General features: G+C 58.9%; 4 protein-coding genes across 6 annotated transcripts; 3 read left to right on the forward strand and 1 right to left on the reverse strand.

Annotated features, from left to right (window-relative positions):
• Positions 1-52: 52 nt before the first annotated feature.
• LOC107307111 (EH domain-containing protein 2) lies at positions 53-10,882 on the forward strand. Its single transcript, XM_085534915.1, has 5 exons — positions 53-1,845; positions 3,220-3,317; positions 7,121-7,533; positions 9,213-9,377; positions 10,320-10,882. The coding sequence occupies exons 1-5, from the start codon at positions 1,448-1,450 to the stop codon at positions 10,851-10,853; spliced, it is 1,608 nt and encodes a 535-aa protein (XP_085391041.1). The 5' UTR covers positions 53-1,447; the 3' UTR covers positions 10,854-10,882.
• A 996-nt stretch (positions 10,883-11,878) lies between these two features.
• NOP53 (NOP53 ribosome biogenesis factor) lies at positions 11,879-16,222 on the forward strand. The gene is made up of 13 exons (XM_085534916.1): positions 11,879-12,087; positions 12,788-12,852; positions 12,955-13,054; positions 13,132-13,337; positions 13,737-13,807; positions 13,896-13,991; positions 14,085-14,189; positions 14,318-14,518; positions 14,890-15,065; positions 15,149-15,215; positions 15,864-15,940; positions 16,029-16,085; positions 16,177-16,222. The coding sequence occupies exons 1-13, from the start codon at positions 11,891-11,893 to the stop codon at positions 16,181-16,183; spliced, it is 1,425 nt and encodes a 474-aa protein (XP_085391042.1). The 5' UTR covers positions 11,879-11,890; the 3' UTR covers positions 16,184-16,222.
• Positions 16,223-16,567: 345 nt separating this feature from the next.
• LOC146751291 (gap junction delta-2 protein-like) lies at positions 16,568-19,370 on the reverse strand. Of its 2 annotated transcripts, none has more exons than XM_085534920.1 (2): positions 19,136-19,370; positions 16,568-17,734 (listed from the first exon to the last, which is right to left on the reverse strand). In XM_085534920.1, exons 1-2 carry the CDS (start codon positions 19,204-19,206, stop codon positions 16,924-16,926), a joined length of 882 nt encoding a protein of 293 aa, XP_085391046.1. In that variant the 5' UTR covers positions 19,207-19,370; the 3' UTR covers positions 16,568-16,923. The 2 variants fall into 2 exon arrangements, with proteins under 2 accessions (XP_085391046.1, XP_085391045.1); XM_085534919.1 differs by lacking the exon at positions 19,136-19,370 and adding an exon at positions 18,747-19,087.
• A 1,276-nt stretch (positions 19,371-20,646) lies between these two features.
• On the forward strand, positions 20,647-24,226 carry SELENOW (selenoprotein W). 2 transcript variants are annotated; one of them, XM_085534917.1, is made up of 6 exons: positions 20,647-20,792; positions 20,873-20,897; positions 20,982-21,035; positions 21,113-21,187; positions 21,895-22,190; positions 23,949-24,226. In XM_085534917.1, exons 1-5 carry the CDS (start codon positions 20,764-20,766, stop codon positions 21,967-21,969), a joined length of 258 nt encoding a protein of 85 aa, XP_085391043.1. In that variant the 5' UTR covers positions 20,647-20,763; the 3' UTR covers positions 21,970-22,190; positions 23,949-24,226. The 2 variants fall into 2 exon arrangements, with proteins under 2 accessions (XP_085391043.1, XP_085391044.1); XM_085534918.1 differs by having other exon boundaries at positions 21,895-22,149.
• The last annotated feature ends 385 nt before the right edge of the window (positions 24,227-24,611 follow it).

Genomic DNA, 24,611 nt, shown 5'->3' on the forward strand with positions numbered 1-24,611 from the left:
CTCAACCTTTATTTTATTCATTATTTTTTACCCCTTTTTTTTTCCTCTTTTATGGCTCTGCCTTCATCTCCCCCCTCCCTCCCCCCCCCCCTTCCCGTAATTTATGGTAATATATTCCACCCCCCCCCCTTTTTCCCTCCCATCCCGGCCCTTTTCTCCCCCGCCGCCTCCCGGCCGCTCTCAGTCGCTCCGGGAGAGTGGGGTGAAACCAAAGGCAGCAAGGCAGCCCCACAGCTCCGCCCCACACCTGCCCCAAACCGGGGGGTGGGAAACACTTTTGGGTGGAAAAGTCCCTTTTTTTACAGGGGGGGAGGGAAGAGCTTTTTTGGGGTTGGAAATCAAGTTTTTTTGGAGCAGAAAACCACCCTTTTTTTGGGTGGAAAACCAGCGTTTTCCCCACTGAACGCAGCGAGCGTCGGCTCAGAGACCAGCAGAACACACCGGGAGCTCCAAAGAACCATAAAGACCCCAAAAAAACCCACTGAGGAACCACAGAGACCAACAAACATCGACCAGAACTCAACAGGGAGCAACAGAACCCACCTGAGGAACCAAAAGGAGTCGGCAAAGAACACGGAAGGACACCAAAAAGCACCAAAACCCACCAAAGAGCCCCAGAAACCCAACGAAGGCTCACAAAGAAGCCAAAGACCACCAAAAACCCAACAAAAAGACTTTCAAAGACAACCAGAACTCAACGAAGACCCCCAAAAGACCACAAAAAACCCAACAAAGACCCTCTAAAGAACCCAAAGAGCACCAAAAACCCAACGAAGATCCCCTAAAGAACCCAGGGATCGCCAGAAACCCAACCAAGACCCCCCAGAGAACTCAAAGACCACCAAGAACCCAACAGAGCCCCGAAGAGCACCAAGAACCCAAAGAAGACCCCCATTAAAACCTAGAGACCACCAAAAACCCAACGAAGAGCCATAAAGAGACCCAAAGAGCACCAAAAACCCAAAGAAGAGACATAAAGAGACCCAAAGAGCACCAAAAACCCAACGAAGACCACCAAAAACCCAAAGAAGAGCCCTAAAGAACCACAAAGAGCACTAAAAACCCAACCAAGACCTCCAAAAGACCACCAAAACCCACCAAAGACCACCAAAACCCATCAAAGACCACCAGAACCCACCAAAACCCACCAAAGACCGCCGGAACCCACTAAAACCCACCAAAACCCACCAAAGACCACCGGAACCCACCAGAACCCACCAAAGACCACTGGAACCCACTAAAACAGACCAAAGACCACCAAAACCCACCAGAACCCACCAGAACCCACCAGAACCCACCAAAGACGACCGGAACCCACCAAAACCCACCAAAACCCACCAGAACCCACCAGAACCCACCAGAAAAGCCCCCCTATTACTCACCAAAGACCCCCTTCGCTCCATATCCCCCCTGTCCCGGCCCATGGCCCGGTGCTGACGGCGCCGCCATGTTCAGCTGGATGCGGCGTCACGACAAGAAGAGCCCCGAGGTTGTTCGCACGGTGACGGCGGGGCTGAAGGAGCTCTACAAGAAGAAGCTGCTCCCGGTCGAGGAATATTATCGCTTCCATGACTTCCATTCACCCGCGTTGGAAGACGCCGACTTCGACAACAAGCCCATGGTGCTGGTGGCGGGGCAATACTCCACCGGGAAGACGACCTTCATCCGTTATCTATTAGAGGAGGATATTCCCGGCTCCCGCGTGGGCCCCGAACCCACCACGGATTCGTTTGTGGCCATCATGCACGGCGACACCGCCGGCATCACGCCCGGCAACGCGCTCATCGTCGACCCCAACAAACCCTTCCGCAAACTGAACCCCTTTGGGAACACGTTTCTCAACCGGTGAGTGATGGTTGGGGGGGGAGATGCTAAAATGGGATTATTTCAGCCCCAAATGGGCTTTTTTCAGCCCAAAATGGCCTTTTTTAGTCCCAAATGGCCTTTTTTAGCCCCAAATGGCCTTTTTTCAGCCCAAAATGGCCTTTTTTAGTCCCAAATGGCCTTTTTTTCAGCCCAAAATGGTCTTTTTTAGCTCCAGGTGGCCTTTTTTGAGCCCAAAATGGTCTTTTTCAGCCCAAAATGGCCCTTTTTAGCCCCAGATGGCCTTTTTTCAGCCCAAAATGGTCTTTTTTAGCCCCAGATGGCCTTTTTTCAGCCCCAAAATGGCCCTTTTTAGCCCCAGATGGCCTTTTTTCAGCCCAAAATGGTCTTTTTTAGTCCCAAATGGCCTTTTTTTCAGCCCCAAATGGCCTTTTTTAGCCCCAGATGGCCTTTTTCCAGCCCCAAATTGCCTTTTTTCAGCCCAAAATGGCCTTTTCTCAGCCCAAAACGCTCTTTTTCCAGCCCCAAATTGCCTTTTTTCAGCTCCAAAATGGGCTTATTTCAGACCAAAATGTCCTTTTTTCAGCCCCAAATTGCCTTTTTTCAGCCCAAAATGCCCTTTTTTCAGCCCAAAATGGGCTTATTTCATCCCAAAATGGCCTTTTTTCAGCCCCAAATGGCATTTTTTCAGCCCAAAATGACCTTTTCTCAGCCCAAAATGCTGCTCTTTTGGGGGGGTGCTCGCCGCTGCCCTAAGTGCTGCACTTTAGTGGTGCTGGTTGGGGGGAAGAGGTGCTAAAATGGGATTTTTTCAGCCCAAAATGGGCTTTTTTCAGCCCAAAATGGCCTTTTTTCAACCCAAAATGGGCTTTTTTCTTTGCTCTCTGCTGCCCTAAGAGCTGCACCCTGGTGGTCCTCACCCCAAAAGTTTTGGGTGGAAAATGGGCCGATTTGGGTCCAAACCAGCCCCAAAATTCCCCTTGGGTTCCTCCTCAGTCTAAATTCCACCCTTGTTTCTCATCGGGGCATTGGAGGGGGGGGGTCATTGAGCCAAATCGGTCACATTTTGGGGGCAAAATGGGCAGATTTGGGGCAGATCGCGGTGGCCCCAATTGGATTTTATTTGGCTAAACATCAGCCCTGCATTGGGGGGGTCCGGGGCTCTGCTTTTCTATTTGGGGGGGGGATTCCTGTATGCCCCCCCCCCTCCGGGTCTCCCCCCGCTTTGCAGGGGGGGGGGGATGATTTAGCGCTCAGGAATTCAGCCCCGGAGCTGCCAAAGCCTTTGGAAACTCGGAGTCAGGCACAGGGGGGGGGGGGGCGGTGGGGGGGGTCCGAACGGACAGTGCCCGACACCCCCCCCCAATATCTGTGTGTTACAAACCCCCCCCCCAGGTTCATGTGCGCCCACCTCCCCAACCAGGTGCTGGAGAGTATCAGCCTCATCGACACCCCCGGCATCTTGTCCGGGGCCAAACAGCGAGTCTGCAGAGGTAAATGGGGGGGGGGGGTAAATGGGGGGGGCGATAAATGGGGGGGGGTGGTAAATGGGGGGGGGTCGCAAATGGGGGGGGGGGCGGTAAATGGGGGGGGGGGTCGCAAATGGGGAGGGGGGAGCGGTAAAGGGGGGGGGGCGATAAATGGGGGTGGTGGTGGTAAATGGGGGGGGGCACAGAGATGGGGGTAGGGAGATATGGGGGGGGGGGAACACAGGGATTTGGGGGGGAGAAATGGGGTGTACAGGAGGGTATGGGGGGGGGCACGGAGAGTTTGGGGGTCCATGGTGGAAGGGGGGGGGTACAGAGATGGGGGTAGGGAGATATGGGGGGGGCACACAGGGATTTGGGGGGGAGAAATGGGGTGTACAGGCTGGTATGGGGGGGGCACGGAGAGGTTGGGGGTCCATGGTGGAAGGGGGGGGGGGCACAGAGATGGGGGTAGGGAGATATGGGGGGGGGCACACAGGAATGGGGGGGGAGGAATGGGGGGGGGGTCGCAGTGAGGGGTGGTTGGAGGTGAAATAGGGGCGTACGGGTGGGTATGGGGGGGGGCATGGAGAGGTTGGGGGTCCATGGTGGAAGGGGGGGGGTACAGAGAGATGGGGGCACTGTGAAATGGGGGGGGGGGGGCACAGCGAAATGGGTGGCAGAGCAGAACTGCTGCTTGGGGGTGGTTGGGGGGTGGGGGGGCTGATGGGAAAAGCCCCTCAAATTGGGGTGGTTGGGGGGGATCCCAGTGGGTTGGGGGGCGTTGGAGGGGGGGGGGGTTGCAAAACACGGGGCCAAAGGGGGATGGTGCAACACCCCCCCCCCCCCAACGGTGCCAAAGGGAACAGCCGGGAGCTGCGCCATGGGGCGGTGCCCCCCCCCCCCTGCACAAAGTGGGGGGGTCCCCCCACCCCCTTTTTCCTTCCCCACCCCAAAGGCTGAACCGCGGCCAAGAGCTGGAGGCGGCCCCACAGCAATGGGGGGGGGGGGGGGGGGGGGGGCACATGGGGTGTGGGGCTGAGCTGTGCTCCCTGGGGGGTCCTGGGGGGGGGCTCCGGGTTGGGCCGCGTTGGACGCAGCGCCACGTTCCGGCCCAGCCCGGGCGCTCCCGGGGCTGGAATGTGGGGGGGGGCGGGGGGGGCACTGGGCTGCTCCTGAGGGATGGGGCGGTTCTAAAGGGGGGGGGGGCAGGAATGGGGAGGGGATGGAGGGGGAATGTGGGGGGGGATGTGGGGGGGGGATGGGGGGGGGATGGGGTCGGGTCGGTCCGGGGCCATTGGGGCCGTTTTGGGGCTGTTCCACGTTTTTCCCTTTTTTGGTGTTTTTGGGTTATTTTTAGGCTGGGATCTCCCACTGTGGGGGGGGGCAGAGATATGGGCGGGGGGGGGGGAGAAGGGACGCGTCCATCACACCCGGACCCCCCCCCCCTCCCCCCCATAAGCCCCCATTGGGGTTGTGGGTTGGGGTTGGGTTTGGGGTTTATGGGGGGGGTTGGGGTGGAGGCTGGGGGCAAACTTTGGCATCGGGGTTGGGGTCACTGCTGGGGTCTGGGTTGGGTTCAGGGTTGGGGTTTGGGGTTGAGTTCAACATTGGGGTTTGGCGTTTGGTGTTGGGGTTTCATGTTGGGTTCATCACTGGGGTTTGGGGTTGGGGTTGGTGTTGGGTTCAACGTTGGGGTTGGGTTTGGGGTTGGGCTCAACATTGGGGTTTGGGGTTAGGGTTGGGTTGGGGTTGGGGTTTGGGGTTGGTGTTGGGTTCAATGTTGGGGTTTGGGGTTGGTGTTGGGGTTTCATGTTGGGTTCATCACTGGGGTTGGGGTGGGTTTGGGGTTTGGGGTTGGGTTCAACATTGGGGTTTGGGGTTGGGTTTGGTGCTGGTGTTGGGTTCAACACTAGGATTAGGGTTTTGGTGTTGGGGTTTGGTGTTGAGTTCATCACTGGGGTTTGTGGTTGGGTTTGGGGTTGATATTGGGTACAATGTTGAGGTTTAAGGTTGGGTTCAATGTTAGTGTTGGGTTCATCACTGGGGGTTTGGGGTTGGGTTTGGGGTTGGGCTCAACATTGGGGTTGGGTTTGGGGTTGGGGTTGGGGTTGGTGTTGGGTTCAACATTGGGATTAGGGTTTGGTGTTGGGTTCAATGTTGGGATTAGGGTTTGGTGTTGGGTTCATCACTGGGGTTTGTGGTTGGGTTTGGGGTTGGTGTTGGGTTCAACGTTGGGGTTTGAGGTTGGGTTCAACATTGGGGTTTGGGGTTGGGTTTGTGGTTGATGTGGGTTCATCACTGGGGTTTGGGGTTGGGTTTGGGGTTGGGCTCAACATTGGGGTTGGGGTTGGGGTTGGGGTTGGGGTTGGTGTTGGGTTCAACACTGGGATTAGGGTTTGGTGTTGGGGGTTGGTCTTGGGTTCAGTGTTGGAGTTTGAGGTTGGGTTCAATGTTGGGGTTTGGGGGTTGGTGTTGGGTTCAACATTGGGGTTGGGGTTGAGTTCAATGTTGGGATTAGGGTTTGGTGTTGGGGTTTGGTGTTGGGTTCATCACTGGGGTTTGTGGTTGGGTTTGGGGTTGGGCTCAACATTGGGTTGGGTTTGGGGTTTGGTGTTGGGTTCATCACTGGGGTTTGGGGTTGGGCTCAACACTGGGGTTTGGGGTTGGGTTTGTGGTTGATATTGGGTACAATGTTGAGGTTTAAGGTCGGGTTCAGTGTTAGTATTGGGTTCATCACTGGGGTTTGGGGTTGGGTTTGTGGCTGATGTTGGGTTCATCACTGGGGTTTGGGGTTGGGTTTGGGGTTGGTGTTGGGTACAACGTTGGGGTTTGAGGTTGGGTTCAACATTGGGGTTTGGGGTTGGGTTTGTGGTTGATGTTGGGTTCATCACTGGGGTTTGGGGTTGGGTTTGGGGTTGGGCTCAACATTGGGGTTGGGTTTGGGGTTGGTGTTGGGTTCAATGTTGGGGTTTTGGTGTTGGTGTTGGGTTCATCACTGGGGTTTGGGGTTGGGTTTCGTGTTGGTGTTGGGTTCAACGTTGGGATTAGGGTTTGGTGTTGGGGTTTGGGGTTGGTGTTGGGTTCAACACTGGGATTAGGGTTTGGTGTTGGGGGTTGGTCTTGGGTTCAGCGTTGGGGTTTGAGGTTGGGTTCAACATTGGGGTTTGGGGTTGGGGTTTGGGGTTGGGGTTGGGTTCAACACTGGGATTAGGGTTTGGTGTTGGGGTTTGGTGTTGGGCTCAACCCTGGGATTGGTGTTTGGGGTTGGGTTTGGGGTTTGGTGTTGGGTTCAACATTGGGGTTTGGGGTTTTGGTGTTGGGTTCAATGTTGGGATTTGGGTTTGGTGTTGGGGTTTCATGTTGGGTTCAGCACTGGGGCTTGGGGTTGATATTGGGTACAATGTTGAGGTTTAAGGTCGGGTTCAATGTTAGTATTGGGTTCATCACTGGGGTTTGGGGTTGGGTTTGGGGTTGGTGTTGGGTACAACGTTGGGGTTTGAGGTTGGGCTCAACATTGGGGTTGGGTTTGGGGTTGGTGTTGGATTCAATGTTGGGGTTTTGGTGTTGGTGTTGGGTTCAACATTGGGGTTTGGGGTTGGGTTTGGGGTTGGTGTTGGGTCCAATGTTGGGGTTTGGGGTTGGGTTTGGTGCTGGTGTTGGGTTCAACACTGGGATTAGGGTTTGGTGTTGGGGTTTGGTGTTGGGTTCATCACTGGGGTTTGTGGTTGGGTTTGTGGTTGTGCTCAACCCTGGGGTTGCTGTTTGTGTTTCTGTTCACACTCAGCACTATAATCTATAACCCCCCCTTGTCCCCTCTCCCCTTCCAGGCTACGACTTCCCTGCTGTGCTGCAGTGGTTCGCTGAGCGCGTGGATCTCATCATCCTCCTGTTCGACGCCCACAAGCTGGAGATCTCGGACGAGTTCTCGGAGGCCATTCGGGCGCTGAGGGGCAACGAGGACAAAGTGCGAGTGGTGCTGAACAAGGCCGACATGGTGGAGACGCAGCAGCTGATGAGGGTCTATGGGGCTCTCATGTGGTCCCTGGGGAAGGTGTTCAACACCCCCGAGGTGCTGAGGGTCTTTATCGGCTCCTTCTGGTCGGAGCCGCTGCTCATCGCCGACAACCGGCGGCTCTTTGAGCTGGAGGAGCAGGATTTGTTCCAGGAGATCCAGAACCTGCCCCGAAATTCAGCCCTGAGGAAACTCAATGACCTGGTTAAGAGGGCAAGGATGGTCAGGGTGAGTCGGGGGGGGTATGGGGGGCTATGGAGAGGTGGTGAGTGGGGCTATGGGGGGCTAATTGGCCTATGGGAGGGGCTATGGGGGGATATGGGGGCTATGTGGGGCTATGGGGGGATATGGGGGCTATGGGGGGATATGGGGGCTATGGTGGGGTATGGGGGGCTAATGGGCCTATGGGGGGGTATGGGGCGTATGGGGGGGTGAGTGGGGACATGGGGGGCTATGGGGGATTGAGTGAGGCTATGGGGACTATGGGGGGCTAATGGGCCTATGGGAGGGGCTATGGGGGGATATGGGGGCTATGGGGGGATATGGGGGGATATGGGGGCTATGGTGGGGTATGGGGGGCTGTGGGGGGCTAATTGGGGGCCTATGAGGCTATCGGGGGTGGTGAGTGGGGCTATGGTGGGCTATGGGGGACTATGGAGGGCTAATGGGCCTATGGGGGGATATGGGGCATATGGGGGGTATGGGGGGGTGAGTGGGAACATGGGGGGCTGTGGGGGATTGAGTGAGGCCATGGGGGACAATGAGGGGCTAATGGGCCTATGGGAGGGGCTATGGGGGGCTATGGGGGGGGATGGGGGGCTAATGAGGGGGCAAGTGGGGCTATGGGAGGGGGTAAGGGGGGCTATGGGGGCTATGGTGGGGGTGAGTGGGGCCATAGGGGGGTTGTGAGTTGGGCTACGGGGGTTGAGTGGGACTATGGTGGGGTATGAGGGTCAGGACATCCATTTCCCCCCCCCCCCCAGCACCAGGAGGGGATCCCCCCCCACCCCCCCTCCCCTCTGGCTCGGGGCCACCCCCAACAATGGCCCCACATTGAATTGGGGGGGGTGGGAACATCCCCCCATCCCTCCAGTCACATCCTGTGCCTGGTTTCCTCGTTAAGGGTTTCCCGTGAGCTAACGAGGTTTCCTCCACATTGATTGCAGAATAATTAACACAACCCCCCCCCAACCCCCCCATGTCCCCCTTATTGCCACAGTGCCCACCCCCCGCCCAGGACTGGGAGCATCTATAGGGCTGGGGGGTTCCCATGGCTCAGCCCATCAGTGTCACCTCTGTGTATGGGGCTGGGGGTGGGGGGGGCTGTGGGGTGGGGGGGGCAGATGCCTTTTATTTTGGGGGGGGGGGGGGTTGATTTGATTCCCCCCCCCATTTTGGCTCAGCCTTATCTCTTCCGGCCACCTGCAGCCGCGGCCCTTTGTGAGCCGCATCCGGCCCCGCTGGGAGGGGGCCAAAGGCAGCGGGATATGGGGGGGGGGGGGGTAAAGATATGGGGCAGGGATATGGGGCGGGGGGGACACAGGGGGATATGGGGTGAGAGCTGTGGGTACGGATTGGGGGCACTGGGGTCACTGGGTTGGGGTCATTGGAGGGGATGCGATGGAACAGGGATGGGGGTGGGTTGAGATGGGGGGGGGTTGAGGTGGGGGTGGGTTGAGATGGGGGTGGGTTGAGGTGGGGGTGGGTTGAGGTGGGGGTGGGTTGAGGTGGGGGTGGGATGAGGTGGGGGTGGGTTGAGGTGGGGGTGGGTTGTGATGGGTTGAGATGGGGGTGGGTTGAGGTGGGGGTGGGATGAGGTGGGGGTGGGTTGAGATGGGGGTGGGCTCTCGGCCCCCCTGCCCCCCCACATTGGGGGTCCCGATGCTGAGGGTCCCCCCCCCATAAAGGTCCACGCTCACATCCTGAGCCGCCTGAGGAAGGAGATGCCGGCGCTGTTTGGGAAGGGGCACAAGAAGAAGCAGCTGATCTCGGAGCTGCCGCTGCTGTTCGCCCGCATCCAGATGGAGCAGCACATCCCGCCCGGAGACTTCCCCGACTGCGCGAGGATGCAGGTCTGGGCCAGCACCAGCAACAGCATCAACCCCAACCCCAGCATTAACCCCAATCCCAGCATCAATCCCAACCCCAGCACCAACTACAGCATCAACCCCAATCCCAGCATCAATCCCAACCCCAGCATCAATCCCAACCCCAGCATCAACCCCAATCCCAGCATCAATCCCAACCCCAGCATCAACCCCAATCCCAGCATCAATCCCAACCCCAGCATCAACCCCAATCCCAGCATTAACCCCAATCCCAGCATTAACCCCAATCCCAGCATTAATCCTAATCCCAGCATTAATCCCAACCCCAACACCAACAACAGCCTTAATCCCAATCCCAGCCTCAATCCTAATCCCAATCCCAGCCTTAATCCCAACCCCAACACCAACACCAATAACAGCCTTAATCCCAATCCCAATCCCAGCCTTTTAATCCCAACCTAGTCCCTGCCCCAATGACCCCAACCCCAATAACCCCAATCCCAGTCCCCCCAATGACCCCAACCCAATAACCCCAACCCCAATGACCTCAGTCCCATTCCCCCCAATGACCCCAACGACCCCAATGACCCCAATCCCATTCCCCCCAATGACCCCAATGATCCCAACCCCAATAACCCCAATCCCAGTCCCCCCAATGACCCCAACCCCATAACCCCAACCCCAATGACCTCAGTCCCATTCCCCCCAACGACCCCAACCCAACAACCCCAACCCAACAACCCCAACGACCCCAACCCAATGACCCCAATGACCCCAATGACCCCAATGACCCCAATCCCATTCCCCCCAACGACCCCAACCCAACAACCCCAACCCAATAACCCCAACAACCCCAACCCATTCCCCCCAACGACCCCAACCCATTTTCCCCCAATGACCCCAATCCCATTCCCCCCAATGACCTCAGTCCCCTTCCCCCCAACGCCCCCAACCCACCCCCCCCAGGAGCAGCTCCTGGCCCAGGACCTGACCCGTTTCCCGTTGCTGAAGCCGCGGCTGCTGGACGCGCTGGAGGAGCTGCTGACCCGGGACATCGCGGCGCTGATGCCGCTGCTCCGCCGCGAGGAGGGGGAGGCGGCGCCGGGGGTCCAGGGGGGGGCGTTCGAGGGGGCGCGGAGGGGCCCGTTCGTGGAGGGGGCGGAGGAGGAGGAGGAGGAGGAAGAAGGGGAGGACGAGTGGGTGGTGACCAAGGACAAAGCCAAGTACGACGAGATCTTCTACGGGCTGTGCCCCATGGGGGGGAAGCTGAGCGGGCGGCAGGCGAGGGGCTGGATGGTGGGCAGCAAACTGCCCCGCTCCGTGCTCGGCAGGATCTGGCAGCTGAGCGACGTGGATCGGGACGGGATGTTGGACGCGGAGGAGTTCGCTTTGGCCGGGCACCTGATCGGGGCTAAATTAGAGGGGAGGGGGCTGCCCAACGACCTGCCCCCCCGCCTCGTGCCGCCGTCCAAGAGGCGTCAGAAGGGATCGGCGGAGTGAGGGGGAATAAAGGGGATGGAGAGATGGGAGCGGAGTGTGTGTGTGTGTATGGGGGGTATATAGGGGGGGTATTGGGGTGTATGGGGGGTATGGGAGGGTATGGGAGGGGTATGAGGGGTGTGGGGGGTATGGGGGGTATGGGGGTGTATGGGGGTGTATGGGGGGGTATGGTGGGGGTATGGGGGGTATATATGGTGTATGTTGGGGAAATAAAGGGGACGGAGCGATGAGAGCAGTGTGTGTGTGTGTATGGGGGGTATATGGGGTGTATGGGGGGGATATGGGGGTATAGGGGGTATGGGAGGGTATGGGAGGGGTATGAGGGGTGTGGGGGGTATGGGGGGGTATGGTGGGGGTATGGGGGGTATATATGGTGTATGTTGGGGAAATAAAGGGGACGGAGCGATGAGAGCAGAGTGTGTGTGTGTGTGTGTGTATGGGGGTGTATGGGGGGTATGGGGGGATATGGGGGCGTATGGGGGGGTATATGGGGGGGTATGGGGTATATGGGGGTGTATGGGGTGTATGGGGTGTATGGGGGGGTATGAGGGGGGTATGGGGGGGCATGGGGGGGTATGGGGGGTGTATGGGGGGGTATGGGGGGGTATGGGGGGTGTATGGAGAGATATGGGGGGTGTATGGGGGTGTATGGGGAGGTATGGGGTTATATACGGGGTGTGTATGGGGGGCTATATATAGGGGGATGTATATATGGGGGGGTCTGTATGGGGGGATGTCTGGGGAGACTTGGGGTTCTATATGGGGGACACATGGAGGGTGTGGGGGGACATGAGGGGTTATATATGGAGGGTTTAGGGGGGATATATATATATATAGGGGGCCTACAAGGGGGGTTGTATACGGGGGGATGTATGGGGACGATAAAGGGGTGGGAGCAGAACGTCACGTGGTTCTGCGCGTGGGGAGGCGGCTCGTGGGTCCTCCAGCCACAAGGGGGCGCTCTCCCCATCCCGGAAACCGGAAGTACCTGCGCTATACTTCCGGCGCTCTGCTCCCCGCACGCTCTCTCTTCCAATATGGCGGCGGTGGCGGAGTCGGATTCGTTCCTGGGCCTCACCCCGACGGCCCGGGACACCGCCACGGCCCGGAGACGGAACCGCGGCCCACGGAACCGGAAGAAGGGCTGGAAGCGCTGGGCCGGGCCCGAGGCGCGGCTGGGCCGAGAGATCGGAGACTTCCTCGATGATGTGACTGTACAGCAGCGTGTGGCGGGGTGAGGGGGGGGGGCGGAGAGTTGGGGGGGGGTCTGGAAGGTGGGGGGGGTCCAGAGGGTGGGTTGGGGGGGGTCTGTAAAAGTGGGGGGGGGCCGGAGGGTGGGGAGGGTCCAGAGGGTTGGGGGGGGGGGGGGTCCGTAAGATAGAGGGAATCTGGAGGGGGTGGGGGGGGGGTCTGGAAGTTGGAGGGGGTCCGGAAGGTGGGGGGGGTCCAGAGGGTGGGTTGGGGGGGTCTGTAAAAGTGGGGAGGGTCTGGAAGGTGGGGGGGGTCCGGAGGGTTGAGGGGGACCAAAAGGTGGGGAGGGTCCGGAGGGATGGGGGGGGGGGTACAGAAAGTGGGGGGGGGGGTCTGGAGGGTGGAGGGCGGGGAGTCTGGAGGGTTGGGGGTGTCTGGAAGGTGGGGGGGGGTTCGGTGGGTTGGGGGGGTCCAGAAGGTAGAGGGAGTCTGAAGGGTTGGGGGGGGGTCCGGAAAATGGGGAGGGTCCAGAGGATTGGGGGGAGGGGGGTGGTTCTGGAAGGTAGAGGGAGTCCAGAGGGTTGGGGGGGGGGGTCTGTAAGGTGAGGAGGGGTCTGGAAGAGGGGGAGGTCCAGAAGGTAGAAGGGGTCTGGAAGTTTGGGGGGGGGGGGTCTGGCAGGTGGTGGGGGTCTATGAGGATGAGGGGTGTCACTTTAAACACCCCCTCCCCATCTTTTTGGCAGCGGTCTGATAGCAGAACAGCCCAACTCAGGGCTCTTCTTTGTGGATAAAGGCAATGCTGAGAAGGGTGAGTGCTATGGGGGGGGGTTGGGTGCTCCTTTAAGACCCTTCCCCATTATTTTGGGGGTGGAGAGGGGCTTTATTTATATCCCCCCCCAAATCCCCCCAGGACGGAAAAAGAAGAAGAAAACCCATGAGAAACCTCATGAGAAACCCCTTCACATTGACCTGGTGTTGCAGCCTGACTCCAAAGTACCAGTACCCAAAGAGTGAGCACTGTTCCTATCTATGGGGGGGTCCTGTATGAGACCCCCCCCCACTCTGACCACCCACCCCCCCCCCGCAGCATTTTGTCCCATCAGATCCCCAATGGGAGGAAGGAACGGCAGAAGAAGCAGTTCTGGGAGAGGATGGCGCAGAGGGGGGTGTTACCACGAGCTGAACGATTGCTTCAAGCAAGGCTGCAAAAATCTGCCCCCCCCAGGGATAAAACACTTGAAAAGGGGAGAATAGACCCGGGCAGGAGCTTCTATGATATCTGGGCAGCTGATAGTAAGGATGGGGGGGGGGGTTAAAATGGGGGGAAGGTTTGGGGGAGGTTGGATGGAAGATGGGGGGAATGGTTGGGAATGGGTGAGGGGGGGGGGGTGGAAATGGGGTGGGGGGGTGGGGGATGGAAGTGGGGTGGGAGATGGGGATGTAAATGGGGGGAGGGTTGGGATGGGGTGGATGGAAATGGTTTGGGGGGGGAGTGGGATGGAAATGGGGGGGCTAGATGGTAATGGGGGGGGGTTGGGATGGGATGGATGGAAGTGGGGGGGCAGATGGGATGGGATGGATGGTAGTGGGGGGGTGTGATGGAATAGATGGACGTGGGGGGGGCATTTGGGATGGGATGGATGGAAATGGGGGGGGGGGATGGCTGGAAATGGTGTCTCTGTGTCCCCACAGACCCCCTGGATCAGCCGCTGGTGGGGCAGGATGAATGGTTCCTGCAGCAGACAAAGAAGCAGAGGGTGAAGGTGAGCTGGGGGGGGTTGGGGAGTGTTTGGGGGGGGGGGCACAGCCCAGCAGATCCCTCACAGTGGCTGCCCCCCCCCTTTTTTCCAGCGCCCCCCCAGGCTGCTGAAGAAGCCATCACAGCTCCCAGCCGTGGAGGTGATCGCCCCCGGGGGGTCCTACAACCCCACCTTCGAGGACCACCAGGTTTGGGGGGGGGTGTGATTGTATTAGTGGGGTGGGGGGGCTTCACCCACAGAATGGGGGGTGATGGGGCTGTATGTGTCCCCCCCCCTGCAGGCGCTGCTGCTGAAGGCACATGAGGTGGAGGTGAGGAAGAAGAGAGCGGAGGATAAAGTGGAGCGGCAGCTTCGCTTCCCCACAGCTGCTGAGGCCCCCACTGCGGTGAGACCCCGTGGGACCCCCCAGAACAGCCTGCTGGGTTGGGGTCTTTGGGTGAAGGGAGGGGGTTAGGGCAGCCCCCTCCCCTAATATAATGGAGTGGGAGGGGGCTGACGGTGCTTTGCCCACAGGAGACGGTGTTCCGGGAGCAGTGCGAGGGGCTGCTGGAGGAGTCGGGGAGTGAGGAGGAGGAGGAAGAGGAGGAGAAGAAGGAAGAAGCAATGGAAGGGGGGGCACAGCCCTCAGACCCCACAGAGCCCCCAAAGCCGCCCCCCAGGCCGGGCAAGAAGACGGAGCAGCAGAGGAGGAAAGAGAAGGAAGCACGGGCACAGGTGGGGGGGTTGGGGGGTAATGTGGGTGGGGGGCTTGGGGAGGTATGACCTGGTTGGGGGGGGGCCTGACCTGGGGGAGGGTTGTGGTCTGACCTGGTGTTGGTGGGGGGGGAGGGTTGGGGTCTGACCTTGTGTTGGGGGGGGGAGGGTTGGGGTCTGACCTTGTGTTGGGGGGGGGAGGGTTGGGGTCTGACCTTGTGTTGGGGGGGGGGAGGGTTGGGGTCTGACCTGGTGTTGGGGGGGGGGGGTGGTTGGGGTCTGACCTGGTGTTGGGGGGGGGGGTGGTTGGGGTCTGACCTGGTGTTGGGGGGGGGTGTTGGGGTCTGACCTGCTGGGGGGGCTCTGACACTGTGTTTTTCTCCCCCCTCCAGGAGCTGCGTCGGCGGCAGGACAAGTTGCTGCGGGGCCGGAGGCAGCAGCTGTTCCGTCTGCGCTCGCTGGGCCGGCAGCTGCGGTGCTGGGAGCAGGAGCTGCTGCGACGGAGGATGCAGCGAGAGGCCAAACGGCGACAGATGGAGGGGCTGCCGCGGCGCCTGGGGAGGCTCAAGTGAGTGGGGGGGAGCTGTGGGGGGGCTTTGGGGTGGGGGGCAGCACGTGATGTGCTGAGCCCCCTCCCCATGGATCTGACAGGTATGAGGACCCCGCGCTGGAGGTGCAGCTGAGCGATGAGTTGGCGGAGTCGCTGCGAACGCTGAAGGTGGGGGGGGGTTGGGGTTGGGGGGGGGTTGGGGTTGGTTTAACATGGAGTGTTGGGTCTTGGCATTGGGTTTGGGGTCTTGGTGTTGGAGTTTGGGGTCTTGGTGTTGGAATTGATGGTCTTGGTGTTGGGTTTGGGGTCTTAGTGATGGGCTGGGGGTCTTGCATTGGAGTTTGGGGTCTTGGCGTTGGAGTTTTGGGGTCGTGGTACTGGGGATGGGGGGTCTTGGTATTGGGGTTTGGATGTTGGGTTTTGGGGTCCTGGAGTTGGGGTTTAACATGGAGTGTTGGGTCTTGGCATTGGCTTTGAGGGATTTGGTTTCCAGGTCTTGACATTGGCTTTTGGGGTCTTGGTGTTGGTATTGGGGTGTTGGCATCATGTGGGGGTGGGTTTTGGTGGGGGGCTGTTGTGGGTCTGGGGGCCGGCGCCCTGTGATGAGCCCCATCCTTGCACTGAGAGGATTTGCAGCCCCGTGCTGTGGAATGTGAAGATCTCCCCAGCGTTCCCAGGGCCTCACCATGGGGGTGGGGGCTTGGGCACTGAGGGCGCCGGACCCCCAGGTTGAGGGGGGGGGGTCTGTAGGGCAGGGTGGGGGGTTTTGTAGTGACCCCACAGCCCCCAACCTGTGCTCCCCCCCCCCCTTTTCAGCCTGAGGGCAGCCTCCTGCACGACCGCTTCAAGAGCTTTCAGAAACGGAGCCTGATTGAGCCCCGCGAGCGGGCAAAGTGAGTGGGGGGGGGCCTGGGGGTGGATTTTGGGGGTGGATTTGGGGTCCATTCTGAGCCCCCTCCCCTCCTCCTCCTCCTCTTCCAGGTTCAAGAGGAAATACCGCCTGAAGTACGTGGAGAAGAGGGCGTTCCGGGAAGTGACGTGAGTAGGAACCATGGAGGGGGGGCACTGGGGGGGGTGCAGTGGGGCTGAGCGTCCCCCCCCCCTCAACCCACCTCTGTCTCTGTTGCAGGTTGTAGCTGTGGATCCTCAGCCCAATAAAACCCCTCTGTGCCCCATCCTCGCCTCCTGGTTTGCATGGTGGGGGCACAAGGGGCTGGGGGGGCACAGGTGGGGCTGGGGAGGAGCATTGCCCCCCCCCTGTTGTGTGTGGGTGGGGGGGGTTGGTTCCTGGCAGATGGTGCCTGGCTCAGCCCCTTTCCCTTCTTTAGAGCTATTAGTGAGTGGATTAAGCACAGTAAATCCTGGGGGGGGGGGATGTGTGATGGTACAGCGCCCTGCCCCCCAACACCCCCACTCTGTTGGGGGTGGGGCTGTGGGAGGGCTTATGGGGCAGCAGGGAGGGGCTCACCCCCCCCCTTTCCCCCCTCCCCCCTTCCACACACACACCCTGAGGCAGAGGGCAGCATCCTCAAACCTCCACTTTATTTACATCACAAGGATCCCCCCCCTCCCAAATTTCCCCTCTTTTCTCACCCCATTTCCCCCCCCAACCCCCAATAAATATATAAATAAGTCAATCCCAACCCTTCCCCCCAAAAAAGCAAAACCCTGCAGGTAGTGGGCCCCCCCCCACTCCTGCTTTTGCACCATGATGAAGCTGACGACCACCCCCAAATCCTCAATTAATGGGAGGAAGAGGTAAAGGGGTGTCATGGTTTTTGGGGTGGGGGGGGGTGGGATCCTGCACCCCCCCACTCAGTGCCCCAACACAGCACCCATGGGTGGTGGTTGTGGGGGGGGGGGTCGGGCTGTGCTGTTAAACATATGCGGACTCACTGGACTGTGTGCGGCCCAGGGTGGGCGCTGGGGTCAACGCGGCGCCATCTTTCTTCCTCACCTCCACCAAGGATTTCCTCCTGGCCTGCACACCTCGCACCGCGGCCTTGACTTTGCGCCATCCCAGGTGGTTGAGCTCGGCCAGGTTGAGCAGCACGCAGATCCCGCTGACCGCAAACATAAACACCAGGAAGACGGTTTTCTCCGTCGGCCTCGAGACGTAACACTCCACCTCTTTGACGCAGGGGTAGCGGTCGCACTCGAAGATGGCGGGGACGTTGAAGCCGTATAGGAAGTACTGCCCGGCCAGGAAGCCGATCTCCAGCGCGTTCCTAAACACCACCTGGATGACGTAGAAGCGGGAGATGCCCTCCTGCCTCTTGGCCTTGGCGCGGCGTGGCGGGGTGCTGGGCAGCTCTTTGGCTTCCAAGCATTCGGGTTCGTCCTTGGTGCCGCCGTCGGCGCCGGGTGCCAAAACGCCATTGAGCGTCCTCGCCTTCTTGGCGTCGCGTTCCAGGAGCGGGTAGAGGAAGGAATAACGGCGCTCACGTTGCTTGGCCGCCTGGTGCACAGAGTAGGTGATGAAGCAGAGGCTGGGGGTGCAGACCAGGATGATCTGGAAGACCCAGTATCGGATGTGGGAGATGGGGAAGGCTTTGTCGTAGCACGCCTGGTTGCAGCCCGGCTGCAGCGTGTTGCACATGAACATGGTCTGCTCGTCCTCGTACACCGTCTCACCCACAATGGCCACGATCAGGATGCGGAAAATCACCACCACCGTCAGCAGGATCCTGAGGGGAGAGAGGGGACAGAGGGGTCAGGTGGGGGGGTAACGCCATGGGATGTGTGTCCTATAGGGACAGTGGGGTCATACCTACCATGGGATGTGTGTCCTATAGAGATAATGGGGTCATACCTACCATGGGATGTGTGTCCTATAGGGACAATGGGGTCATATCTACCATGGGATGTGTGTCCTATAGAGATAATGGGGTCATACCTACCATGGGATGTGTGTCCTATAGGGACAATGGGGTCGTATCTACCATGGGATGTGTGTCCTATAGGGACAATGGGGTCATATCTACCATGGGATGTGTGTCCTATAGGGACAATGGGGTCGTATCTACCATGGGATGTGTGTCCTATAGGGACAGTGGGGTCGTGTCTACCATGGGATGTGTGTCCTGTATGGACAACAGGATCATACCTACCATGAGATGTGTACCCTATATGGACAATGGGATCATACCTATGGGTACCACCATGGGATGTATCTCCTACATGGACAATAGGGTCATTTGTAAGGGTCATACCATGGGCTGAGTGTCCTACACAGTCAATGGGGTCAACCCTGAGGGTACCACAATGTGTCCTGTACAGGCAATGGGGTCATACCTACCATGGGATGTGTCCTACATGGACATTGGGGTCACACCTATGGGTCCCACCATGGGATGTACACCCTACATGGACATTGGGGTCACACCTATGGGTCCCACCATGGGATGTACACCCTACATGGACATTGGGGTTGCACCTATGGGTCCCACCATGGGATGTACACCCTACATGGACATTGGGGTCACACCTATGGGTCCCACCATGGGATGTACACCCTACATGGACACTGGGGTCACACCTATGGGTCCCATTTCAACACCAGTCCACCATGGGCACCCCCAGCCCCCCAGCCAAGGCCAGCCAGGCCCTGTGTGTACAGCGGGTCCTTCCCACGGGTCCCACCTCAGACCCCTCCCCACCCGTGGGTCCCCCCCGTCCCCACACGGTGTCAGCGCTGACCTTGGCCCATTCGGTGTCACATCGATCGGCTCCACCAGCACACGGGGATGGGGACGAGGGGACACAGGGACCCCCGGGGCGGCAGGTGGAGCACAGCCCACGTCACAGCACGGCGGGGGGAGCCGGGGTGCTCCGGGGACACGGGTGGGAGCCATGTCCCCACGAAGGGGTTGGGGACACGGGTGGGAGCGATGTCCCCACGCTGAGCTGTGAATGTCCCCGTGGTGTCCCCTCCATCCCCGGAGGTGACAACGGGACCCCCCCCATCTCCCTCCCCGTGGTGGGTGAGGGCAGAGGGGCCGCAGGAGCCCGAGGAGGGCGGACCGTGGGGGTCCCGGGGGGGCATGTCCCGGTGCGGGGGTCGCGGGGGGGTCCCGGTTGGGGCTCACCTGCCGATCATGGTGGAGTGCTGCTGCACCGCCGCCTCCAGCAGCCGCTCCAGGATCGTCCATTCGCCCATCGCGATGGGAGCGGGGGGTGCCGGACCGGGAAACCCCCCGGACCGGGACCCCCCCCCCCCCCCTCCCCGGCCCCACCGGGCCCCCCCCCGCGCTCAGCGCCGCGGCCGCATCGCCGCCGCCTCCGTCCGCTCGGGGACAGACGAGCGCGGCCCCGAGCACCGCGCGGCCCCGAGGAGCGGCGGGAGCGCGCAGCGCGGCCCCGGGACCGCGCTATGGGGGGGGGCTATGGGGGGGGGAGGAGGAATGGAGAGGGGGAGTGGGCGATGGGTGGGGGCACTGCGAGCAATGGGCGATGCATTGGGGCACTGAGAGCAATGGGCGATGCATTGGGGCACTGAGAGCAATGGGCTGATGCATTGGGGCACTGCGAGCAATGGGCGATGCATTGGGGGCACTGAGAGCAATGGGCGATGCATTGGGGGCACTGGGAGCAATGGGCGATGCATTGGGGGCACTGAGAGCAATGGGCGATGCATTGGGGGTACTGAGAGCAATGGGCGATGCATTGGGGGCACTGGGAGCAATGGGCGATGCATTGGGGGCACTGAGAGCAATGGGCGATGCATTGGGGGCACTGGGAGCAATGGGCGATGCATTGGGGCACTGGGAGCAATGGGCGATGCATTGGGGGCACTGGGAGCAATGGGCGATGCATTGGGGGCACTGGGAGCAATGGGCGATGCATTGGGGGCACTGGGAGCAATGGGCGATGCATTGGGGCACTGGGAGCAATGGGCGATGCATTGGGGGCACTGGGAGCAATGGGCGATGCATTGGGGGCAGTGGGAGCAATGGGCGATGCATTGGGGCACTGAGAGCAATGGGCGATGCATTGGGGGCAGTGGGAGCAATGGGCGATGCATTGGGGGCAGTGGGAGCAATGGGCGATGCATTGGGGGCACTGCGAGCAATGGGCGATGCATTGGGGGCACTGCGAGCAATGGGCGATGCATTGGGGCACTGGGAGCAATGGGCGATGCATTGGGGGCACTGGGAGCAATGGGCGATGCATTGGGGGCACTGAGAGCAATGGGCGATGCATTGGGGCACTGGGAGCAATGGGCGATGCATTGGGGGCACTGGGAGCAATGGGCGATGCATTGGGGGCACTGCGAGCAATGGGCGATGCATTGGGGCACTGGGAGCAATGGGCGATGCATTGGGGCAGTGGGAGCAATGGGCGATGCATTGGGGGCAGTGGGAGCTGTGCTGGGGTCACCGGGGGGCTGCGGGGGGTCGCACCGAACACTGAGATCGGGACGATGCGGCTTCGCACCGCGGGGCAGACGGGAAGGGTCCGTGAGACCCCAACCCAAATAAAGACCCCCCCCACACACAGCCCTCCGGTACCAGCACCCGCCGCCTGCGGCTCCAAACGGGGCTGGGGGGCGGGGACACAACCGGGGGGGCGGGGAATGGGGGGGGTGGGGGCGGTGCTTGGGGTTGGCCGCCATCATCCCCCCCAACCGCCATCGCCCCCAACCGCCATCGCCCCCAACCGCCATTGCCCCCGCCGCCCCCAGCTGAGCCTGCCCACCCCGCGCCATCCCACCGCCATGTCGCTCCGCGTCACCGTGATCTACTGGTAACGGGGCACCAAGGGGGGGCTGGGGGGGGTCTGGTTGTTCCCCCCCCCTCATTAACACGGATGTGTCTCTCCCGCAGCGGAGCCTGAGGCTACAAGCCCAGGGTGAGGCCATAAGACCATACCCCCCCCCCTCTCCGTTATGCCCCCCCCCATAACGCGCACTGACCGCCTGCCCCCTCCCCACAGTACGAACAGCTGCGGGCCGAGCTGGAGGAGCGCTTCCCCGGAGCGTTGGAGATGGTGAGTTGGGGGGGGGTGGGATGGGGGTCGGGGGTGGTGAGAGGTGACCCCCCCCCTTCCCGTTTGTTGTCCCTTAGGCAGGGCAGGGCACGCAGGAGGTGACCGGGTGGTTCGAGGTGTCGGTGGGCGGCCGCCTGGTGCACTCCAAGAAGGTGCGTGGGGGGGGGGGAGGGACCCTCACACTGCCCAGACCCCCCCCCAATAAACATCTGCCTGCCAAACACACCCAAAACCTGCTTTTTTCTACCCAAACACCAGCGATTTCCATACAACCACCCCCAAACCCCATTATTCTTCACTCAACCACCCCCAAACCCCACTATTTTCAACCCAACCACCCCTAAACCCCATTATTTTCTACCCAAGTGTCTTCATACCCCACTACTCTCCACCCAACCACCCCCAAACCCCACTATTTTCCACCCAAACACCCCCAAACCCCACTGTTCTCTACCCAATCACCCTCAAACCTCACTATTTTCCACCCAATCACCCCCCAAACCCCATCATTTTCAACCCAATCACCCCCAAACCCCATCATTTTCTACCCAACTACCTCAAACCCCACTATTTTCAACCCATCTACCCCGAAACCCCACTATTCTCCACCCAACCATCCCCAAGTCCCACTATTTTCCACCCAAACACCCCCAAACCCCACTGTTCTGTACCCAACCACCCCCAAACCTCACTATTTTCCACCCAAACACCCCCAAACCCACCATTTTCCACCCAACCACCTTTAAAACCTTCTCTTTTCTACCCAAACCCGCCCTTTTCTACCCAACCACCCCCAAATCCCCCCACTTTCCCCCCAAACCCACCTCCCCCCCCCAACCTCAACTCTCCCCCATCCCAGAACGGTGACGGCTTCGTGGACACCGACTCCAAGCTGCAGCGCATTGTGGCCGCCATCGAAGCTGCCCTCAAGTAGACCCCACATCGCCCCACATCACATGGGGGGGCTCACGCTGACCCCCCCCCCCCAGCACCGCCTGGCTCTGTTGGCACAGCGCTCCATGACGGGGGTGGTCAAAAGGCCCACGGGCACACGGCTGCTTCCAGAACCCGCGCACCGCACTGGAGCCAGAGCTCGTGTTCCAACCTGCTGGGGGTCTGTGTTACGCCATCCATGCTTCACACCGTGTCATCCAGGTTGGCCTTATGTCATCCCGGTTGGGTTTAGTGTCATCCCGGTTGGGTTTAGTGTCATCCGGTTGGGTTTTATGTCATCCAGGTTGGGCTTTGTGTCATCCAGGTTGGGTTTAGTGTCATCCCGGTTGGGTTTTATGTCATCCAGGTTGGGCTTTGTGTCATCCAGGTTGGGTTTAGTGTCATCCCGGTTGGGTTTTATGTCATCCAGGTTGGGTTTTATGTCAACTGGGTTGGCCTTATGTCATCCAGGTTGGGTTTTGTGTCATCCAGGTTGGCCTTATGTCATCTAAGATGGGTTTTATGTCAACTGGGGTGGCCTTATGTCATCAAGGTTCAGTTTTATGTCATCCAGGTTGACCTTATGTCATCCAAGATGGGTTTTATATCATCCAGGTTGGGTTTTGTGTCATCCACGTTGGGTTTTATATCATCCAGTTTGGCTTTATGTCATCCAGGTTGGCCTTATATCATCTAGATTGGGTTTTATGTCATCCATGTTGGGTTTTAGGTCATCCAAGATGGGTTTTATGTCATCCAGGTTGGGTTTAGTGTCATCCAGGTTGGGTTTAGTGTCATCCAGTTTGGCTTTATGTCATCCAGGTTGGCCTTATATCATCCAGGTTGGCCTTATGTCATCCAGGTTGGCCTTATGTCATCCAGGTTGGCCTTATGTCATCCAGGTTGGGTTTTGTGTCATCCAGGTTGGGTTTTGTGTCATCCAGGTTGGGTTTTAGGTCATCCAGGTTGGGTTTAGTGTCATCCAGGTTGGGCTTTGTGTCATCCAGGTTGGGCTTTGTGTCATCCAGGTTGGGCTTTGTGTCATCCAGGTTGGGCTTTGTGTCATCCAGGTTGGGCTTTGTGTCATCCAGGTTGGCCTTATGTCATCCAGGTTGGGTTTTAGGTCATCCAGTTTGGCTTTATGTCATCCAGGTTGGCCTTATATCATCTAGATTGGGTTTTATGTCATCCATGTTGGGTTTTAGGTCATCCAAGATGGGTTTTATGTCATCCAGGTTGGGTTTAGTGTCATCCAGGTTGGGTTTAGTGTCATCCAGTTTGGCTTTATGTCATCCAGGTTGGCCTTATATCATCCAGGTTGGCCTTATGTCATCCAGGTTGGGTTTTAGGTCATCCAGGTTGGGTTTAGTGTCATCCAGGTTGGGTTTTATGTCATCCAGGTTGGGTTTATGTCATGCAGGTTGGGCTTTGTGTCATCCATGTTGGGTTTTAAGTCATCCATGTTGGGTTTTAGGTCATCCAGGTTGGGTTTAGTGCCATCCAGGTTGACCTTATATCATCCAGGTTGGGTTTTGTGTCATCCAGGTTGGGTTTAGTGTCATCCAGGTTGGGTTTTATATCATCCAGGTTGTGTTTTATGTCAACCGGGGTGGCCTTACGTCATCCAGGTTCAGTTTTATGCCATCCAGGTTGACCTTATATCATCCAGGTTCAGTTTTATGTCATCCAGGTTGGGTTTTATATCACCCATTTTGGCTTTATGTCATCTAAATTGGGTTTTATGTCATCCAAGATTGGTTTTATGTCATCCAAGTTGGCCTTATATCATCTAGGTTGGGTTTTATGTCATCCACATTGGGTTTTATATCATCCAGTTTGGCTTTATGTCATCCAAGTTGGGTTTTATATCACCCAGGCTGGCCTTATGTCATCCAGATTCAGTTTCATGTCATCCACCTTGGCCTTATGTTATCTATGTTCTGTTTTATGTCCCTGAGGTTTCATTTTGCACCCGTCCAGGTTTGGCACACGTTGTCCATGTTTGACTTTATGACACGGAGGTTTCGTTTGACGCCACCGACGTTTCGTTTGACGCCGCTGTTGTTCCATTTGACGCCATTGATGATTTGTTTGACGCCACTGACGTTCTGCTTTGTGCCCACATCGTTCACCAAGTGCTGCTCCTCTCCTGGGTTGAGCTGTTCTACCATTATAACATGTGCCGTTATAACATGTGCCATTATAACACCACTTGGTGATGTTTCTCAATAAAGTTGTGGGAACTTTGGGCTGCCTCATTTCCTTTTGCTCTGTGTTTTTATCCCCTTTGCATTTTTATCCCCTTTGCTCTGTTTTTATCCCCTTTCTGGTTCACTTTCCCCTTCAGTTTTGCTCTTTTCCCCCTTTGCTTTGGGTTTCCCCTCCAGCTCAGCATCGCTCTGAGCAGATCCCCACAGACCCCAGCCCCATTTTGGGGTCTCCCCTTCCCCTCTGTGTGTCTCATTGACAAACCCACCTCAGAACAGCACAAATTGGGACTGTTTCTGTGTCACTGCAGCAGACGTGTGCCCTCTGGTGACCGCAGCCAGCAGAGCTCTGTGCTTCTCTGCCTTTTCCCTCAGGCTGAGGCCTGAAATTGCAATCAGAATTCACATTTTCCACTGTTCTCCTCCCAGGGGTGCA

Source organism: Coturnix japonica, unplaced genomic scaffold (assembly GCF_054131305.1).
Source record: "Coturnix japonica strain WE unplaced genomic scaffold, WE-NBRP24 Scf103, whole genome shotgun sequence".
Taxonomy (NCBI): Eukaryota; Metazoa; Chordata; class Aves; order Galliformes; family Phasianidae; genus Coturnix; species Coturnix japonica.

Bases quoted from the DNA above. Each gene is read 5' to 3' on its own strand.
- LOC107307111 (XM_085534915.1), top strand. From the start codon at position 1,448: ATGTTCAGCTGGATGCGGCGTCACGACAAGAAGAGCCCCGAGGTTGTT. The intron at 1,846-3,219 runs GTGAGTGATGGT...CCCCCCCCCCAG, and splicing joins GGGAACACGTTTCTCAACCG to GTTCATGTGCGCCCACCTCC. The intron at 3,318-7,120 runs GTAAATGGGGGG...CTCCCCTTCCAG, and splicing joins CAAACAGCGAGTCTGCAGAG to GCTACGACTTCCCTGCTGTG.
- LOC146751291 (XM_085534919.1), bottom strand. From the start codon at position 18,901: ATGGCTCCCACCCGTGTCCCCGGAGCACCCCGGCTCCCCCCGCCGTGC. The intron at 17,735-18,746 runs GTCAGCGCTGAC...CTCTCCCCTCAG, and splicing joins GTGACACCGAATGGGCCAAG to GATCCTGCTGACGGTGGTGG.
- NOP53 (XM_085534916.1), top strand. From the start codon at position 11,891: ATGGCGGCGGTGGCGGAGTCGGATTCGTTCCTGGGCCTCACCCCGACG. The intron at 12,088-12,787 runs GTGAGGGGGGGG...TCTTTTTGGCAG, and splicing joins GTACAGCAGCGTGTGGCGGG to CGGTCTGATAGCAGAACAGC. The intron at 15,941-16,028 runs GTGAGTGGGGGG...CTCCTCTTCCAG, and splicing joins GAGCCCCGCGAGCGGGCAAA to GTTCAAGAGGAAATACCGCC.